This window comes from Pongo pygmaeus, chromosome 1, assembly GCF_028885625.2.
Source record: "Pongo pygmaeus isolate AG05252 chromosome 1, NHGRI_mPonPyg2-v2.0_pri, whole genome shotgun sequence".
NCBI classification, from domain to species: domain Eukaryota; kingdom Metazoa; phylum Chordata; class Mammalia; order Primates; family Hominidae; genus Pongo; species Pongo pygmaeus.
Genome location: NC_072373.2, coordinates 82767416 through 82787225, shown reverse-complemented (window position 1 = coordinate 82787225; position 19810 = coordinate 82767416). Strand labels below are relative to the sequence as shown.

At 37.9% G+C, this 19810-nt stretch overlaps 1 protein-coding gene across 7 annotated transcripts in view; it reads left to right on the top strand.

Annotated features, from left to right (window-relative positions):
- Positions 1–19810, top strand: part of POU2F1 (POU class 2 homeobox 1) — a 208076-nt gene that overhangs the window by 93772 nt on the left and 94494 nt on the right. Inside the window, exon 1 of one of the 7 annotated variants that reach the window (XM_054466681.2) lies at positions 16479–16713. The exons of the other annotated variants lie outside the window; for them this stretch is intronic. Coding sequence (XP_054322656.1) covers positions 16686–16713 — 28 coding nt within the window. The 5' untranslated portion in view covers positions 16479–16685. Of the gene's footprint in view, positions 1–16478; positions 16714–19810 lie in introns of those variants that run through there. 7 annotated transcript variants of the gene reach the window in all.

The following is a 19810-nucleotide window of genomic DNA, read 5'->3' as shown; positions in this document are numbered from 1 at the left end:
TACAGTGAGCTAAGGTTAACTTATTATTCAAGAAAGAAAAATATATTTTTATAAATTGAGTGTAGCCTAAGTGTACAGGCTTTCTCTGGTTGACACTAGTGTACAGTAATGTCTTAGGCCTTCATTCACATTCACTTACAACTCCTTCGCTGGCTCACCTATAGCAATTTCTAGTCCTGCAAGTCCCATTCATGGTAAGTGCCCTATACAGGTATACTATTTTTAATCTTTTATACTGTATTTTTACAGTATCTTTTCTATGTTTATGTATGTTTAAATATTCAAATACCGTTGTAGAAATACTTGCTAGAAATACAAATACCATTGTGTTACAATTGCCTACAGTATTCACACTAACATGCTGTATAGATTTGTAGCCTAGGAGCAATAGGCTGTGCCATATAGCCTAGGTGTATAGTAGGCTATACCATCTAGTTTTTTTGTAAGTATGTTCACACAGTGATGAAACCACCAAATGACACATTTCTTAGAACATAGCCCCATTGTTAAAAAAAGTATGACTATATACTTGGTTGTAAATCCAACAAAACATGTACAGGATGTGCATGCTGAGAACCACAAAATGCTGATGAGAGAAATCAAGGAAGATACAGAGTAAGGGAGAGATACATACTATATTCAGGGATTAGAAGGCTTAACGTAGGAAAGATCAGTTCTCCCCAAATTGATATACAGGTTTAATGCAATTTCTATCAAAATTCTCACAAACTTTTTTTCTAGACATGAACAAGATTATTCTAAAATTAATAGGAAATGCAAAGGAATTGAAATAGCTGAAAAATTTTTGAAGAAAAATAAAATGAGTCAGTTACCCCAATTTCAAGACTTATTATATAGCCACAGGAATCAAGCCTGAGAGTATTGGTGGAGGGATTAACACAGATCAATGGAACGGAATATTGAACCCAGAAATTGACCCAGAGTTGTATAGCCAACTTATTTGTGACTCAGGTACGAAAACAATTCAATGGAGTAAGGACAGTCTTTTTGACAAATGACTGAAGAAAAAAACAAAACAGGAACTCAACCTAAACTTCACATAAAAAACAAAACAGAAGAACATCTTCAGGATGCAGGATTTGATGAACAGTTTTTAAACGTGACACCAAACATACAGTCCATAAAAAATTGATGAATTGGCTTATCAAAATTAAAATATTTTGCTATATGCAAACCTCTGTTAAGAGGATGAAAAGACATGGTCCACAGTGGGAGAAAATATTTGCAAAGAACATATCTGATAAAGGACTCCTGTCTACAATGTATAAAGAACTTTCAAAATTCAACCCTAAGGAAACAATTCATTAGAAAATGAAATTTTTGGATTTTTTTAGAACACCTGTAATCCCAGAACTTTGGGAGGCTGAGGCAGGTGGATCACAAGGTCAGGAGTTCAAGACCAGCCTGGTCAAGATGGTGAAATCTCGTCTCTACTGAAAATACAAAAATATTAGCTGGGCATGGTGGCATGCACCTGTAATCCCAGCTTCTTGGGAGACTGAGGCAGAGAATTGCTTGAATCCAGGAGGCAGAGGTTGCAGTGAGCCGAGATTGCGCCACTGCACTCCAGCCTGGGTGACAGAGCAAGACTCCATCTCAGAAAAAAAAAAAAAAAAAAAAGGAAAACTTCAAAAAAAAGAAATAGACATGTCACTGAAGAGGCTGTGCGGGGATGGCAAATAAGCACATAACAGGGTGTTGAGTATGGCTAGCCACTAGGGAAATGCAAATTAAGATCACCATGAGCTATCACTGCACACCTACTAGAACAGCTAAAATAAAAAATAGTGACAATACCAAATGCTAGTAGATTTGGAGAAGCAGATCTCTCTTACATTGTTTGTGGGAATGTAAAGTGTTATAGGTATTCTGAAAAATATCTGACAATTTCTTAAAAAATGAAACAGTTCAGGCATGGTGGTTCTCGCCTGTAATCCCAATACTTAGGAAGGCTGAGGTGGGAGGATGGCTTGAGCCTAGGAGATCCATACCATCCTGGGCAACACAGGGACACCCTGTCTCTACAAAAATAAAAATAAGCCAGGCATTGTGGTGTGCACTTGTGGTCCCAGCTACCTGGGAGGCTAAGGTGGGAGGATTGCTTGAGCTCAGGAGGTTGAGGCTGTAGTGAGCTATGATCACACCACTGAACTCCAGCCTGGGTGACAAAAGTGAGACCCTATCTCCAAAAAACAACAGCAAAATCCCTAAACCTAATACACATAGAGTTTGGATATTTGTCCCCACCCAGATCTCATGTCAAATTGTAATCCCCAGTGTCGGAGGTGGGGCCTGGTCGGAAGTGTGTAGATTATGAGGGTGGATCCCTCATAGCTTGGTGCGGTCTTCTTGATAGTGAGTTCTCACGGGATCTGGTTATTTTAAAGTGTACGGCAACCCCACTCCCCAATCTTTGTCTCTCTTGCTCCTGCTTTTGCCATATGGCATGCCTGCTCCTGCCTTCACCTTCTAGCATAATTGTAAGCCTCCTGAGATCTCCCCAAAAGCAGATGCTGCTATGTTTCCTATACAGCCTGTGGAACCTGAGCCAATTAAACCTCTTTTCTTATGCATTACCCAGACTCAGGCATTTCTTTATAGCAATGTAAGAATGGCCTAATACATACATATGCCCTGTGAGCTAGCGGTCTCACTTTTGTGCATTTATCCCAGAGAAATAAAAAATTATGTTCACATAAAAATGTGTATACAGATGTGCTTTACATATTATATATGAGTCCTGTATCAGAAATGTGCTTTGCAAATATGTTCCCCCAGTGTGGATTTGTCATCCTCTGTACCTCCTATGTACGAATGTTTACAGCAGGTTTATTTTAATAACCTAAAACTTAGAAACAGCCAAAAAGTCCCTCAGTAAGTAAATGCCTAACAAACAGTGGGACATTGCTGAGCATGGTGGCTCATGCCTATAATCCCGGCTACTTGGGAGACAGAAGTGGGATGATGGCTCTTGACCAGGAGTTCAAGACCAGCCTGAGCAACATAGTGAGAACTTATCTCTAAAAAAAATTGTTTTTTGTTTGTTTGTTTGTTTTTTAATTAGCCAGGTGTGGTGACATGCTGGTAGTCCCAGCTACTTGGGAAGCCGAGGTGGGATGATTGATTGAGCCAAGGAGTTCAAGGCTGCAGTGAGCTGTGATTATACTACAGCACTACAGTCTGGGCAACAGAGAGATACCCCATCTCTTAAAACAAACAAACAAACAAACAAACAAAAACCTGGTTTCCATTTGTATAACATTACCAAAATGACCAGTTATAAAGGTGGATAGCAGATTAGTGGTTGTTAGCGATTAGAAATAGCAAGAGGGATAGGAGTTGGTGTGACTGTCATGGGGTAGCAGGATGGAATTCTTTGTGATGAAATAGTTCTGTATCTTGATTGCAATGATAGTTACATGAACCTGCTGCACATGTGACATTAAAATGACATAGAAGCATACTTTATATCAAGATCAATTGTTTGGATTTAATATAATAGTGTAGTTACATAAGACGTAACCAGTGGAGAAATTAATGAATGGTACATGGGACCCATCTTTGAAGATTCCTTTGCATTTCTAGTAATTTCAAAATAAAAAGTCAAAAACAAAAGAGAGGGATGTCATAGTTGCTATAGGATTTCAGAGGAAGAAATAGTTCCTTGATAACTAGGAGAATGAGGGAAGACCTGAGGCCATAGCTTTTGAATAGTTTTTATAGGATAGGTAGACTTTTCACGAAACAATACAGGGAAAAGAAGGGTATTTTAGACAGATTGAGGTTAATGTTTATGGAATGATGGCCACTGTATTATTATTATTAAGAAATGTTGGTAACATCTGATTAGTCTGAAGAACACTTTAATTAACTTAATGAGGAGGAATGTATCTTTAGATTTTATATCTGATATAGAACTCTGAGATATTTGTTACCCTTGTGGTGTCACACAGATTCTGGAAGCCTGAGTGTAACAGATAAAGAGAGAAAACATAAATTACCAGTATCAGAAATGAAACGGAACAGTTCAAAAAATGGATGGGAATAATCAAAGCTGCCTGGGTTTTAAACAAAACAAGGCTTATTTTTTCATGGATTTAAGAAATTGAATCAGAGAAGAACTCACATTTTATTTGTTGAAATAGGATAACTCTAATATTGTTTTTATTTTTTTGAGATGGAGTCTCACTCTGTCACCCAGGCTGGAGTGCAGTGGTGCAGTCTAGGCTCACTGCAACTTCTGCCTCCTAGGTTCAAGCAATTCTCGTGCCTCAGCCTCCTCAGTAGCTGGGACTATTGGCGCTCACTACCACACCTGACTAAATCCTTGTATTTTTAGTAGAGATGTGGTTTCACCATGTTGGCTAGGCTGGTCTTGAACTACTGACCTCAGGTGATCCTCCTGCCTTTGCCTCTCAAAGTGCTGGGATTACAGACATGAGCCACCGTGCCTGGCTAGAACTCTAATATTAGACAACAATGTCAAGACAAATTACTATATGGTCCTGTGTTAAAACTCTGTAGTGACCTTTTCTTTTTCTTCCTGGAATGTTCACAGTTTGTCATTACACCTTTTGGTGATTGCTTAATATTTCTGTTATTCAATTACAAGCCTTCTGAAGCTTGTCCTTGCCAAGACCAGCTCAGTCGTGGAGACCCTAACCCAGTGGTGCTAGAGGAATTAAAGACACACACACAGAAATATAGAGTGCGGAGTGGGAATCGGGGCTGACAGCCTTCAGAGCTAAGAGCCACGAACAGAGCTTTACCCACATATTTATTGACAGCAAGCCAGTAATAAGTATTTTTTCTATAGATTATAGATTAACTAAAACAGGAAACAAAGGGATGGGCTCTGGCTAGTTATCTGCAGCAGGAACATGTCCTTAAGGCACAGATCGCTCATGCTATTGTTTGTGGTTCAGGAATGCCTTAAGCAGTTGTCCATCCTGGGTGGGCCAGGTGTTCCTTGCCCTCATTCCGGTAAACCAACAACCTTCAGCACTGGCATCATAGCCATCACGAGCATGTCACAGTGCTGCAGAGATTTTGTTTATGGCCATTTTGGGGGCTTGTCTATGGCCAGATTTGGGGGCCTGTTCACAACATGTCCCCCCTTTTTGTTTTTGCAAGACGTTAAAAGCAAAGGTGGCTTTATCACAGTGAGCTACTTCTCGCAGGAGTCAGGATCTGCATCTGCAGACTATACACAGACAACACAGATTAAAGGCGCAATCATCATTGAAATCACAGAGTCTCCAAAAGTTTTTATGCATTTTAACGGGTTAATAGCTGCTAATCATTTGCAGCTCCTTCAAGCACTCCAGTTGCTGGCATTAAGGTCAGGTGTGCCTGGGATGCTTTAAATTTTGTTCTTTTAATTTTGCAATATCCAAAGACAAGTTTGTAGAGTGTCCTTCTAGATGCTTTTTTATTCTTTTCCAAATTTTGATCTTATTAAGAGCCATTAATAGTTTCCACAAATCCTTACGTTTAGCTCCTACAGTGGGCCATATCATTTGAGGTTGAGGTGCCACTAGACCGCCGTGTTTTCAGATAATAGGAACTCTTGCCGTACTTCTTACCATTTCTACCATTTGACCGTTTTGTTTAGACAAGCTGAACATAGTGTGGCCGTGGCAGCAGACTGAGAGGTGCAGTTCAAGCTAAACATCCCCTTAGGGGACCAATCAATAATGATTCCATAGGAATCTGCTCAGCACCTCTGCCTGTTCTGCAATGCAATCTTCCCAAACAAGTACATTCATTTTTTCTGACCAGGTCCAATCCTGTTTACAAATTTGTTTTTGAGGGCGGTATGCCTCAATTATAAGAGCAGATTTATTATGGTAAATACTTAGAGACCAGAAAGCATGTGTTAACTGTGTCATAAAGTGATTACATCCAGGCATTATTTGCCAGCCAAGATTGATAGCGAGGGGGTAGGCAACTAGTGGCCTTTCTCAAACAGATAGGCGGACGTTCAAATCCTAAACAAATATTCATAACAGTTCTTTTCTCATGTGAGTGAGATGGGCCTCTAACATCTGTAGCACTGAGCATCCAAGAGCTATCATTAGTGTATACCTCCACTGGGGAGTCCAGCCAAGTTATAGGCTGTAGAAGTGGTGGAAAAGGTAAATATGCCCAGTAAGTATAATTGTTCTTTGTGTCAGCCTTTGCTAAAGGAATACTCACAGCATTGGTGATCACCACTATCATAGCTATCATTAGATTACTCATTGTGACTGGTTGTCCCGCTTTCCTCAGGTTTTCTTCCATCATCTGTGACAGCTTCTTGATCTGTCCCCAGGTAGGTGGCTGTATTTGATGGGTGTTGCTCGTGACAGTTGAGGTCCTCCTCAGTGTCAGTCTCAACATGGCTGCAACCGGGGAGTTTTTGGGATCCTCCCAAAACCTCTTCCTGGGTATCTGGCTCATAGTAAGGTTTCAGGTGTCTTGATGGTATCCAAATAGGCTGCTGGTTTTGGCCTGGAGAAACACAAGCATAACCTCTACCCCAAGTTATTATTTTACCTATTTCCCAACTTTTTGTTATCGGATCTCTCCACCAAACCAGTTGTTTTGCTTCTATCTTTGCAGCTGGTTTCTGTAGATGCTGTTTAGCTGCTGATAACATCTGGGCTTTAGGCAGGCTCAAAAAATTTAAAGTCAATAATGCTAGATTCAATTGCATATGTGGTGTCCCGTAGTTCCTGTTCACCCCCTTTTGCTTTTGCAACTGCTGTTTCAGGGAGAGATTCATTCTTTCTACTATGGCTTGTCCTTGAGAATTATATGGGATACCAGTAATGTGTTTAATATTCCATATAGAGAAAAATGTAGCTAGAGCTTGGCTAGTATAGCCTGGGGCATTGTCCCTTTTAATAGAAACTGGAATGCCCTTTACCGCGAAACACTGCAAAAGGTGACATTTAACACAAGCAGAAGACTCTCCTGATTGGCATGTAGCCCAGACAAAGTGAGAAAATGTATCTACACGTACGTGCACATAAGCTGGTCTCCCAAATGAGGGAATATGGGTGGTGACATCTATTTGCCAAAAAGAATTAGGTTCCAATCCTCGAGGATTAACTCCTCCTGTAAAAGATGAGGAATGCACCATTTGGCAAGTTGGGCATCGCTTGGTAATAGCTTTAGCTTCTTTCCAGGTAATGCTGTATCTGCATTTGAGACCAGAGGCATTAACGTGGGTTAAATTGTAAAAGTGTCTGGCATTAGATATTGCAGTAGCAACTAGGCAATCAGCCATTTGATTCCCTGCAGTCAAAGGTCCTGGAAGAGGTATATGAGCCCTAATGTGAGTTGATGTAAATAGGGTGCATTCTACTCCTAACTGCTGTTTGCAATTGGGTAAATAAAGTCATCAACTGCTCATCTGTTTGGAATCGTAGCTGAGCATTTTCAACTAACTGTGTAGAATGAACCACATATGAAGAATCGGAAATCACGTTAATAGGCATATCAAAAGCAGTCAATACCTCAATTACAGCTACAAGCTTTGCTTTTTGAGCTGAAGTATAGGGCATCTGGAAAACTTTACCTTTCAAGCCAGAATAAGAAGCTTTACCATTACTAGACCCATCTGTGAAGACGTTTTCAGCACGTTCAATTGGTTTAAATTTAGTTATTTTAGGGAGAATACAATTAGTTATTTTCAAAAATTGAAACAGTTTTCATTTTAGGAAAATGGTTATAGAAAATACCCACAAAGTCAGCTAAATGAGTTTGCCAAGTAAGACTATTTGTAAAAGCTTGTTGTATTTCTGCCTTTGTAAGAGGGACAATAATTTTTCCAGGATCATATCCATGTAATTTAACAATCTGAGTTCTCCCATTTCCTAGCATAGTAGCAATTTGATCCAAATAAGGAGTCAAAGTCCGTGAATTAGTATGTAGAAGAAAAAGCCACTTTACAAGATCTTGCTCTTGAACAATAACACCAGTAGGTGAATGCTGAGTTGAAAAAATTAGCAAATCTAGAGTTTTCTCTGGATCTATTCTATTTATTTGAGCCTTATATGCTTGCTTCTCAATTAGCTGTAACTCTGCCTCAGCCTCCTTTGTTAATTGCTGAGGGTTAGTGAGACTAGGATCTCCTCAAAGGATAGAAATTAGATTACTCATGGCATAGGTAGGAATGCCTAGAGCAGGTCATATCCAATTAATGTCCCCTAATAATTTTTGAAAGTCATTTAATGTTTTCAGTTGATTCCTATGTATGGTTACTTTCTGTGGCACAATGGTAGTGTCATTTACTGAGGTCACCAAGTAGGGGTAAGGAGTAGTAGTCTAAATTTTGTCAGGAGCTATAATTAAACCAGCATGAGAAATCAAATTTTGCAAGTGATCATAACATTGGAGTAATATTTCTCAAGTGGGGGCAGCACAAAGTATATCATCCATATAATGAATAATGTAACACTGGGAAAATTTTTTATGAGTAGGTTCAATTGCTTGCCCTACACAAGTCTGGCAAATTGTTGGACTGTTTAACATGCCTTGTGGCAACACTTTCCTATAAAAACACTTAGCAGGCTGCAGGTTGTTTACTGCAGGAATTGTAAATGCAAACTGTTCACAGTCCTGCTCAGCTGAGGGGATAGTAAAGAAACAGTCTTTTAAATCTATGACTATTAAAGGTGAATTTTTTGGAATCATAGCAGGAGAAGGCAATCCTGGCTGTAATGCCCCCATAGGTTGTATAACTGAATTAATGGCCCTAAGATCTGTCAACATTCTCCATTTACCTGATTTTTTCTTAATAACAAAGACTGGAGAATTCCAGGAGGAAAATGTTGGAGCTATGTGTCCTTTTTCTAATTGTTCAGTTACTAAGTCCTCTAAAGCCTCCAGTTTCTCTTTACTTAGCAGCCATTGTTCTATCCAAATTGGCTTATCTGTTAACCATTTTAAAGGTATAGGTTCTGGAGGCTTAACAATGGCCACCATCAAAAATGATACCCTAAACCTTGGCAGGAACTTTGTCTTTCTGCTTGAAGTGGTTCCTTCAAACCTTGCAGATTTTTTCCTAGTCCAATACCAGGGACATACCCCATTTCCTGCATCATATGTTGACTTTGAGGGCTATATAATTGTTCTGGAATTAGAACTTGTGCTCCCCATTGCTGTAATAAATCTCTCCCCAATAAATTTATAGGTACAGAAGTTATAATTGGTTGAATAGTCCCAGGTTGTCCATCGGGCCCTTCACAATGCAAAATATAACTACTTTGATATACTTCAGAGGCTTTACCAAGTCCAACTATGTTAAATTGAGCAGGTTGAATTGGCCACATGGACGGCCAGTGCTGTAGAGAAATGATTGAAATGTCCATTCTTGTATCTACCAAACATTTAAATTCTTTACCCTGAATAGTTATTTCACATGTAGGACGTTTATCAGTAATTTGATTCACCCAATAAGTTGCTTTGCCTTGTTTATTTGTGCTTCCAAATCCTCCTGTTTGTGTAGTTTCACTTTTCCCCATTCCCTCATATGACACAATCAGGAGCTGTGCTATATGCTCTCCTGGCTCTGCTTTCCAGGTAACAGAAGTAGATATAACAATTTTAATTTCCCCATTGTTATCTGAATCTATGACTTCTGTATGTACTTGCACTCCTTTTAAATTTAAACTAGACATACCTAGAAGTAATCCTACCATCCTCGCTGGCAAGGGTTGACAGACTCCTGTTGGCACTTTTTGCGGGGGTTCCCCAGGCAGAAGGCTCACAGCTTTTGGGCAGCATAAATCTACTGCAGCACTACCGGCTGTGGCGGGGGACAGGCATTGTACAGGGGTGAGGGAATGGCCTGAGCCGGAAATGCCCCGGTTTGGGCGCTACTTGCCGAGACCAGGTCGGTCGTGGAGACCCTAACCCAGCGGCACTAGAGGAATTAAAGACACACAGAAATATAGAGTGCGGAGTGGGGATCAGGGCTGACAGCCTTCAGAGCTGAGAGCCACAAACAAAGCTTTACCCACATATTTATTGACAGTAAGCCAGTGATAAGCATTGTTTCTATAGATTTAGATTAAAACGGGGAACAAAGGGATGGGCTCTGGCTGGTTATCTGCAGCAGGAACATGTCCTTAAGGCACAGATCAGTCATACTATTGTTTGTGGTTCAGGAACACCTTAAGCGATTTTCTGCACTAGGTGGGCCAAGTGTTCCTTGCCCTCATTCCGGTAAACCAACAACCTTCAGCATGGGCATCGTAGCCATCATGAGCATGTCACAGTGCTGCAGAGATTTTGTTTATGGCCATTTTGGGGGCCTGTCTATGGCCAGATTTGGGGGCCTATCTTCAACACGTTCTTGTCTTCCCAATTCCTATGCCTGTGCCTGAAAGCACTTAGTAAATACTTGTGGAATCCATTAATGATTGAAATCAATGACTTGGCAAAACACTTTAAACTAGAATGAAAGAAAGACAGTTACAGAAGTAAAGAAACAGTATGGTAAGATAGGATCATGTAGGATAGGCTAGACAGATAAGTTTAGTGAAATGGTAAAACTTTAATAGAGCTACACAAAGGTTTAAGCTTTTACAACCAAGAAATTCAGGATTGGATTTTGTAATAGATTTAGTTTTAAAGAATGCCAGATTGTTAGAGTGAACAGTAAATGAGCTATGTATATAACTGTAAAAAAGTAATATAGCACAGGTTAAAAGAGACCAGAAACATGTCATTTCAAACTGCTTTCTGGTGTAGTAGCTTTCTCGGTGAACCACCACTTAAATGACTTGATGAGATTAACTGACAGCCCATTCCTGTTTGATGCACTATCTGATTCCCTATAGCATGCTGAAGACTTACTCCATGGTATGTCTACCAGTTGAGTTGTAAAGTTATTAAGAACCATTTACTTGTTTGTGCTCCCAATACTGTTCATGCTAGTTGTACTAATTTTAATCACACTATTTATTTATTTATTTATTTATTTATTTACAGATGGAGTTTCTCTCTGTCACCCAGGCAGGAGTGCAGTCACGCAATCTCAGCTCAATGCAACCTCCGCCTCCTGGGTTCAAGCAATTCTCATGCCTCAGCCTACTGAGTAGTTGGGACTATAGGCGCATGCCATCACGCCTAGCTAATTTTTGCTTTTAGTAGAGATGGGGTTTCACCATGTTGGCCAGGCTAGTCTTGAACTCCAGAGCTCAGGTGATCCACCTGCCTAGGCCTCCCGAAGTGTTGGGATTACAGGCGTTAGTCACTGCGCCCAGCCTAATTACACAATTTAAATAACTATATAAACCAAGGAAAAGAATAGAAAAAGAAAGATGATGTTTCTGTGAAAATTAAGTTAAATGCTTTGGAAAGATTTGATAAAGGGCAATTGCTAAAAAATACTGAATTAGATGTGTGCAAGAGAGCTATAAAATAGTAGGGATAAATTATTCTAAAAAAATAGAAAGAAAAGGATTGTGGACTCAGATTGCCTCATATGTCATATAATTCTTGCCCCAGTTTTAAAGCAGTGTTTTTTAATCTATGAGACATGAAGTCAATTTAATAGGTTGAAGTCAACAATTTTTTTAAAGAAATATTTTAGAACACATCGCAATACATTTATACCTGGAAAGAAGCATTGTTCTATGGAACTTTTCTTGAGTTTTTAGTATTTAGTCTATACATATATGTACAATGTAAAATGTGACTTTCAGTGAAAAACTTAAAAATCTTTTGAGTTTTTTATCCAAACTCTAAAAGAAAAGGCTTTGGCCCAAAAAAATTGGTGAATGAATGCGTATTTATATGCTTTGGGTTAAAATACAATCATTATGTACATGTGTTTATGATATTTAGGTTGACCATTTTGTTCAGCCAACCAACTACTGATCTCAGTCTCATGGGATAAGAATTTTTACATATTTTATTTTACTTGTCTTCCTCTCATGCCCTCCATATTGTGCCTGAGTCCCCAACCACCACTATACCTTGGCTGTCTGTTTAGTAGCTATGTGACCCTAAGGGTCATTAACTAGGCCTCAGTTTACTTTTTGTGAAGTAAGATTATTCTTCAGATTGCTTGTTATTTGGCAGTGCTTAATAGCCACGTTGATAAAGTACATTTCTTTCGTGGTATCTGCCCATCTAGATTTTTAGTAAATGATAGAAATTCCATTAAGTTATTCTAAAAGTTTTTTTTGTGGGGGGAGGGGACACTGAGAGCCCCATAATGCAACCTTAGAGGGTATCATTTACATAGTCTGTGATGTAGTTGACAAGAATGGTGGCATTGCCAATACCTATCACTTGATTCTGAGTCTCAAATTTTCAAGTCCTGGAATGTTGTTTAATATTTGGTGGGCATTAGTAAAATTATTTTAGGCTGTATGTGTGTGATGAGTTTTTTGTAAATTATTTGTAAATAATTATTGATAATGCTTGAGGCACTAAGTATTTTTATTACTGAGAATTGAAATATCATTAAGTGTTTTCTGTAAGTAAGTTAATAGGACACTAAATTATTGGTAGATTGGAAAAGAGATGAAGGTTGGAAAGGATATTGGTGTACTGTTGAGATTGCCTGGGGTGAAACCAGTGGCGCTAAAAGATGCAGACACCCCCCATGATATAGAAAGGAGGTAACAGGTAACAGTTGAGTCAGACATTTCTGCTTGTTCAACTAGTTATACGGTCAGTACAGAATAGAGGGGACAAATGGCTATTCATATAGAACATGACCAGGCTGGATGTTAATGATTTAGTAAGGTAGAGTATAGGCCGATCTCAGTTCACTCTCACATAAAAGGTGTGTTTTAAAACACTAGTTTGTGATTTAGTTGTCATTGCCCTCAATTTCATTTCTAATGATACCTACACTGGCCCATAAGATCATGAGTATAAAAATATTTTAATACTAGTAGTGTTGGCTGGGCATGGTGGCTCACTCCTGTAATCCCAGCACTTTGGGAGGCCAACGTGGGCGAATCACAAGGTCAGGAGTTCGAGACCAGCCTGGCCAACGTGGTGAAACCCGTCTCTACTAAAAATACAAAAATTAGCCTGACTTGGTGGCAGGCGCCTGTAATCCCAGCTACTCAGGAGGCTGAGGCAGGGGAATTGCTTGAAACCAGAAGGCAGAGGTTGCAGCAAGCTGAGATTGCGCCACTGCACTCCAGCATGGGCAAAAGAGCGAAACTCCATCTCAAAAAAAAAAAAAAAAAAAAACTAGTAGTGTTAACCATGAATTCTGGGTCCTGGAAGAGCGTTTGTCCCCTCTTTTAGAAAAAAAAAAAAAAGGCCACATTTTAGGCATAATTGTGAAATACGTGAGTTTGAATTTGCCCTTTCAGCTCCTTTTTATACTTCCATATGTTACTACTATTTCCTATTATTACTATCTTCTATGAACCCTTTGCCCACACTACCCCACCCCCAATCCAGGTCCTCTAAACATCAGTTATTTTATTATTTATCGGCCTCTTCTCTAGTAGAAACAACCATTGCCTCACTAATCAACTCCTAAACTAGGTGTTAAATGAAAGCAGTGGGATTGGATTAATTCATGCTCAAGTGTGAATGACTGACAATCCCACAAACCTCTCAAAAATGGTTTTCCTTTGTACAAAGGGTGTTCTTTCTAGGTTAAGTTTTAGTCTAATTGATTCTTTGCTGTTATTTCAGACAGATGACCAAGTGAAATGGACATTTGAACTTTGTGGGAAAAGCTGTTACCTTCTTCTTTTGGACATAAATGTGCCATGGTTGGGGAGTACAGGCAAGAGATGGTGACAATCCCTCTCCCAATCCATCTGTATTGGACAAACTCCTGGTGTTTAAACTTCCGCTCTAAAATTAGTAGGGTACCTAGGTCAAGGGTGGCAGAAAGGGACTTTTCTTGCCTTTCCTTCCCACTGTAGCAAAGTGAGCTTTTTTTTCTGGGTGAGCTGTGCAGTAGTAGAGGGGAAGGGGGTCCCACTCTAGATAGTAGCCTGTGTGGGCTGGTAAACTATAGCCTCCCTGCTACAGGTCTTGTGGGATTCTCTTAGCCTGAGGGGGAGGCTGTTTCACTAGAAAGGTGCTGCTCCTGTTGGGTACAGACACACTCCTTTGTCAGCAATGATTGTCTGGCTCCAAGTCATCCTTAGCTAATATATGAAAGACTGCACTGGCAGTAGAAAGGTAGTTTAGAGATGTTATTACATAAAGTAGAAAAGGGCAGATGGTAAGTTGCAGAAATATTCCATAATAAATGCAAACAATAAATTTTAAATTTCGTAAAGGCGGAAGAGGAGGGAAATAAACATTTATTGATATCTACTGTAATCTAGTCACATTCACCATTGCTTTTCATCTTTTCTCACCAAGAAGAATTTGTATAATCCAACATATTCTACCTTAAAAACTCATTTGAAATTTGTGTTCTCTTCTATAATGTATTCTTATTTTAATACAAAGTGGTGTGAAATATTAAATAAGATTGATGCTTTCAAAAGATGGACATGTTTATCCAGTGACTTGATGTCTGCCCTGGCACAACTGCATCACATTCCTCCAGTCCACACTCTTGTCTGAGAAGCATGAAAACATTTATCTCACAATAACCTCATGAAAGGGATATCATCATTTTATAGATGATAAAATTAAGGCTCGAAGAAGGAAGAAACTTAAACAGGTATTACAGGTACTAAATGGCTGTGTTAAGTTTCTCCCCCAAAGTCTCTCCTCATAAGCATTTTGTGATTCAGTAAAACAGAAAAACTAGTAATGCAGAGCGCTAATCCAAAAGTTTAAGGTTTTTGGTCCTCTGCTGACTTGCAAGGGAATCTTTTTAAAGGCCCCTTATTAAAATCTGTCTTTCATTTCCTCATATGCATGTTGAGTTTAATTTCAACCATAATGTTGGGAAAAGGTGCGTACATATTTTAGAAGTCAGGCATTTGATATTCTTGAAGACTAGTTCTAAATAAAAAGTTATTAATGGGATGACACCTTTGAGAACTCTCCTCAAATCTAGTGCACTCTTCTGTGTATCTGTACACACCTGACTTTTAAACACAATGTCTTTGCTGCCATTTACTGGTTTCTTCACTACACTGAAAACAAACCATTCAGTCTGCTGCTTTACCACCTCTCAGCAATTCCCTACGTGTTTAACTCATCCATAATGCATAGGAATGGCCAAGAGCACAGATTCTGATATCAGAAAATTCTAGTTTTAAATCCTGATTCTGAATTACTAGTGTGACATTGGATAAAGTGTTTTAGTTCTCGGTGCCTCTGTTTCCTTACTTTAATAATATTTAAGGAAAGAAAGGGGTAATAATGCTTATTACTCCATGGAGGTTTTGTAAATCTTCTCCTGAATTGTCTGTGATGATTAGGCTGTTGTCATTGTAATGCCTGAAAAATTTTGGGTTGACGACTTACCTTGTAAATGTACTTTAAAATGAATAAACATACAGTTTAGTAAGGATTATATATATGTATGTATGTTCATTAAGTGAAATATACTTGGGAATACCAAGTAATTCCACAATTTACATGGCCCACCCTTTGACAATAGAGATTCTAAGTAACAAACTGTCTTCTTTCTACTTGAGATTTATTTTCATGGGGGAAGGATACTGCATAATATGTAGCATTCAACTAATCTATTCTGTTAATTTGGTAGTATAAACAGATTTGTAGATAATGAATTTCTATACTCTTTAAGATACTTTATACACCTTGCGTTGCTTCTGGGTTTACTATTGCCTCGTCTTAAAGTGGGACTTTCTCTTGACGGAAGTGTGTTAAGAATTGGAAAATTCCCTATCAATAGACTAGCACCATCTTGACAGCCTTGTGTTCTGCTTCTACCTTGCTAATTGTTTCCTTGGGATTATTTGGATTGTGTAGAAAGCTTTTTGCAAATCCTCTTATTACTGAAGTCATTGTTGCCAGCAGGAATAAGATTAAAGGTGCTTAAGTCTGTAGGGTTGTTTCTAATTTGTACGTGTTGTTTCAGTGGCATTTTAACAGAACTTTGTCTCCTGTACCTCCCTTCTCCCTTGGTACTATCTCCAGTTAGGTCCAAGAAGCCAGGCCATTGGAAGAAGTCTCATTTTATTCTCCTAATTATTATGCTGGCACTCAGGAGATAATTTTTCCCTTCATGCACTGCCAATTAATATGCAAATAGCCTGATAAATATTTATGCAACGATTTAAATTATGCAGGGAGTGCTTTCAGTATATTCTGTAAATGAATTGTTCATGGACTTCAAAGTGCTGGCTGCTGTGCTAACGAGGAGAGATTTGCATAAGGCCCTAATCACGCGCATACTGATTAAGCTTCATTATGGAAACTGCCAGCTGCAATCTTTGTTTCTATTTTATTACAAAAAGAGGAACTTTTTCATGCTTCAGTTGCCTTGACAATGTCAGTCCTAGCTGGTAGGAGAGACTAAAACTCCTCTGAGCAACTGAAGTTTCCTTATTCAGTTGAAGATTGCTATGGTGTAACAGAAGTTGTATTTTGCTTTTCCCCTTAATCCACTTTCCACCCTACGTAACCCCCCTCTTTTCTCTTAAGAACATACTGTAGATTTGTTAGAAATAGTAGTACCTTCTTTCCCCACCCCAAACTGCTACCTGTTTCTTCCTTGTTTGGACTCTGCTCCTCTAGAAGATTTCACAGCAATGCTGGACTGCAGTGACTATGTTCTAGGTGGGTACCAGCACAGTTCTTTTCTTAGAAGCTTTAATATGGAAATAGAGTGTGTCGGGTTGACTATGCATAAATGCTTAATCGCATATGCAGCCTGTGTTGGGGGAGGGGGAGAGTTGGACTGAGCAGGGAAGGAGGAAAGCATTTGCAAAGCACAAGCTTACTTGAATTTGCAGTAGGTCCCTCCCTGTGACTAGCTCTTCTGATTCAGAGGGTATCGTTAGTAAATACAGTGAATTAGAGTTCAGCTTGAATAAATATTTTTGGTTTTTGGAAATTCCTATTGAGAACATTTCATGTAGTTATAAAAACATCTTAAATCTGAAACAAGGCATAACTGTACATAGATAATATATACATATTAATACAAATGTTTTTCATACCTAATGAGAACGTCTTATACAAAAACCAAAATGTTCAGTGAAAAATAAGGTTGAGTCACAATGCAGAATAGTTTTTATAAATGTTAATAAAGAGGGTAATTGTACTGGTTGCTGCAATAGATCTGTTGATCGATTTCCAGATTTTAGAAACTATTAACTTTTCAAATTTTTGCTAGGATTAGTCCTCTTTTTAATTTTTTTAAAATCAACTATATACTCTAGATAACCACAACTTTAAATGTTGGAAAACCTTTTTAGAGTTTTCTCTATAGAACAGCAAGCTTTTTGGAGTGGAAGATGTCCAGCTTAAATTTGTTAAAACCATCTTTGGTGATGAAGATTTCAGATAAATCAAGGCACTTTGATTTTTAGATATATGGTGGCTAATGGTAGTCATATTTTGTGTGGAGTTCTGTCTGTTTATATGCAGCATTATTGAGACTTTTTTTAGTTACTCTAGTCACCTGGAAAATTAAATTATATGAACTCCAGGACTTGGATATCTTACATTTAAAACTTTTGCAAATGACTTTTTTCCTATTTTGTCATTTTCTGCACTTGAAAATTGAAGCTGCTCCTGTCACCTTCATAGTTGCCAAAGATAAAGTAAAATGATACTTCTGAAAGTGTTTGAATTCTTGTGCAGAAGGCATGGCCTAAACCCAGGGTAACAGTATCTGCCCAGCACAGTAAAAGCCACTATGTAAAGGGTGAATGACAGAAACAACAAATTTATATCAGGAATTCAATCTTGTATTTACTCTTTGTCATTTATTTAGTTGGCAATTCAAAAAAAGGAAAGAAAAATACCTTTTTGGAATATTTTTAACACATCATTTTAGAATTATAAATTACAGCTCTTACTTTCAGTTAATAGTAAATATTATTTAAACAGTCTTCCCATTGTGCAATTTTATTTTTGTGTGTATGTGAAGTAATGTTTTATTTTTTTGTGTGAGATAATTTTGTTAAATGCTTTTGAAGCTCTTGACAGTTCAGTAGAAGAATCTGAGAAGATTCACTTAAAATACCTGTGACATAGTCTTTGTAGATGGGAAAATTAGAATATGAATTGTACAAAGTCAGGCGCATGACTTGTTAAGAATTATGCTTATTTCTGCGGTGCCTACATATGTGAGAAAACTGTTACTCTTTTTATGAATGTTAACTGATTGATCATTTTTTCCACTTTCCTTTAAAATTCATTTAAAGGAAGCATGGAGCAGTATGTATGCTAATGGTATATTCTATTACATTTGTTGTGATCTCTGTTGACTTTCATGAGATTTTGGTTGTCATTCAGAAAGCTGATTTTTCACTAAGTTGTACACCTGTTCCTTTCAAACCTTAGTATGCTTTCAGATGATATTTAAATTTCTCTGGACAGTGAGAAGAAGGAAGTTGTAGAACTGCCCTCATTTATGACCACAAACATATGAATTTTAACCCTTTGAACATCAGAAGACCAAACCAAAGTTATGACAGAACTGCCTAAGCCCATAAGACAAGCATCAGTTACAGAAACTTACTGTATTAGAAAAGCTATTACACATCTTCTTGTTGGAAATGAAACTTATAAAAGAAAGACTCCTGATTTTTTTTCTCATCTGTTATGCATGGGGATAATTCGACTGTAAAGAACATGGTTGAGAATTCTATCTAGTGATTGTTTTGATTTTCTAGTTAGATGTTTAAGCAGATGACAAAATGTGCTCTTTGGTCAAAAACACAGTATAGTTTAAACATTTGTTCTCTGTTAATAACTAAAGTTAAATGGTTCTTAACTTATTTAACCACTAAATAAGTTAATGTAGGTAAAGGCAGAACTTATTTGACAGTAAACTTGTTTGATTATAAATATTCTAAGTTTTGAGTTTACAGTAGTAGAATACGAGATATATTTATGTATATTCCGTTTCTTACCCTTTCGAAGAGTTAGAAGAAAAGCAGAGTTCTTGTCTCTTCTCTTAATGTATTTTCTGGGATACCTAATATTGCTTGATGAAAACATTTTACTGTGGAAATAAACCTTCATTAAATAGATAACTCAGAAATGATAAACTCAAATTAGCAGTTTCATTTAGGATATTGAGGTAGTATTACTTTAAGTGGGTGTGGTTGTAATGCAGTTTTGAAATTATTAGCTATATCTGTTATGCCTTATGGTACAACTTCTTGTGCTGCTTTATAGTTGAGGTATGAATTTAATATGTTCTCACTTTGACTTGTTTAGTTTGGTTGGGGAGGGGAGTAAATTTGGAGATAATTTATCTTAGATGTGTTTTCTTTTAGTTCATAGGTTGAGTTACTGTCCCATCTATTATCAAGATTACCAGTGGGTTGTTTTGGTTGTAATGAATGAATATCATTGCATATAGAAAAAGATACTTTGTTTGGGAATAACATTTTATTTTGTGAGGTGCTTCCCCCCTTTCCAGTTTTACTTCATGTTAAAAGCATTTATTCCTTTTACATATCAGACTTTCTAATTTTTTTCAGGTTACAGTTCTGCTGACTTTCTTTAAAGAATCTTAAAATTCTTTAAAAAGACAGTTTATTTGTGAATCCCTTCAGGGTCTGGGGAATTTTGAATTTCTTCCAGATGACCTTTTATTACAATTTCTAGTATTTTAGCCAGACATGTATACACTGGGTCTTCTTAAACTATATGACTATAACATTAGTTAACCCTTTTTTCTGCCACAGTTTTGCCT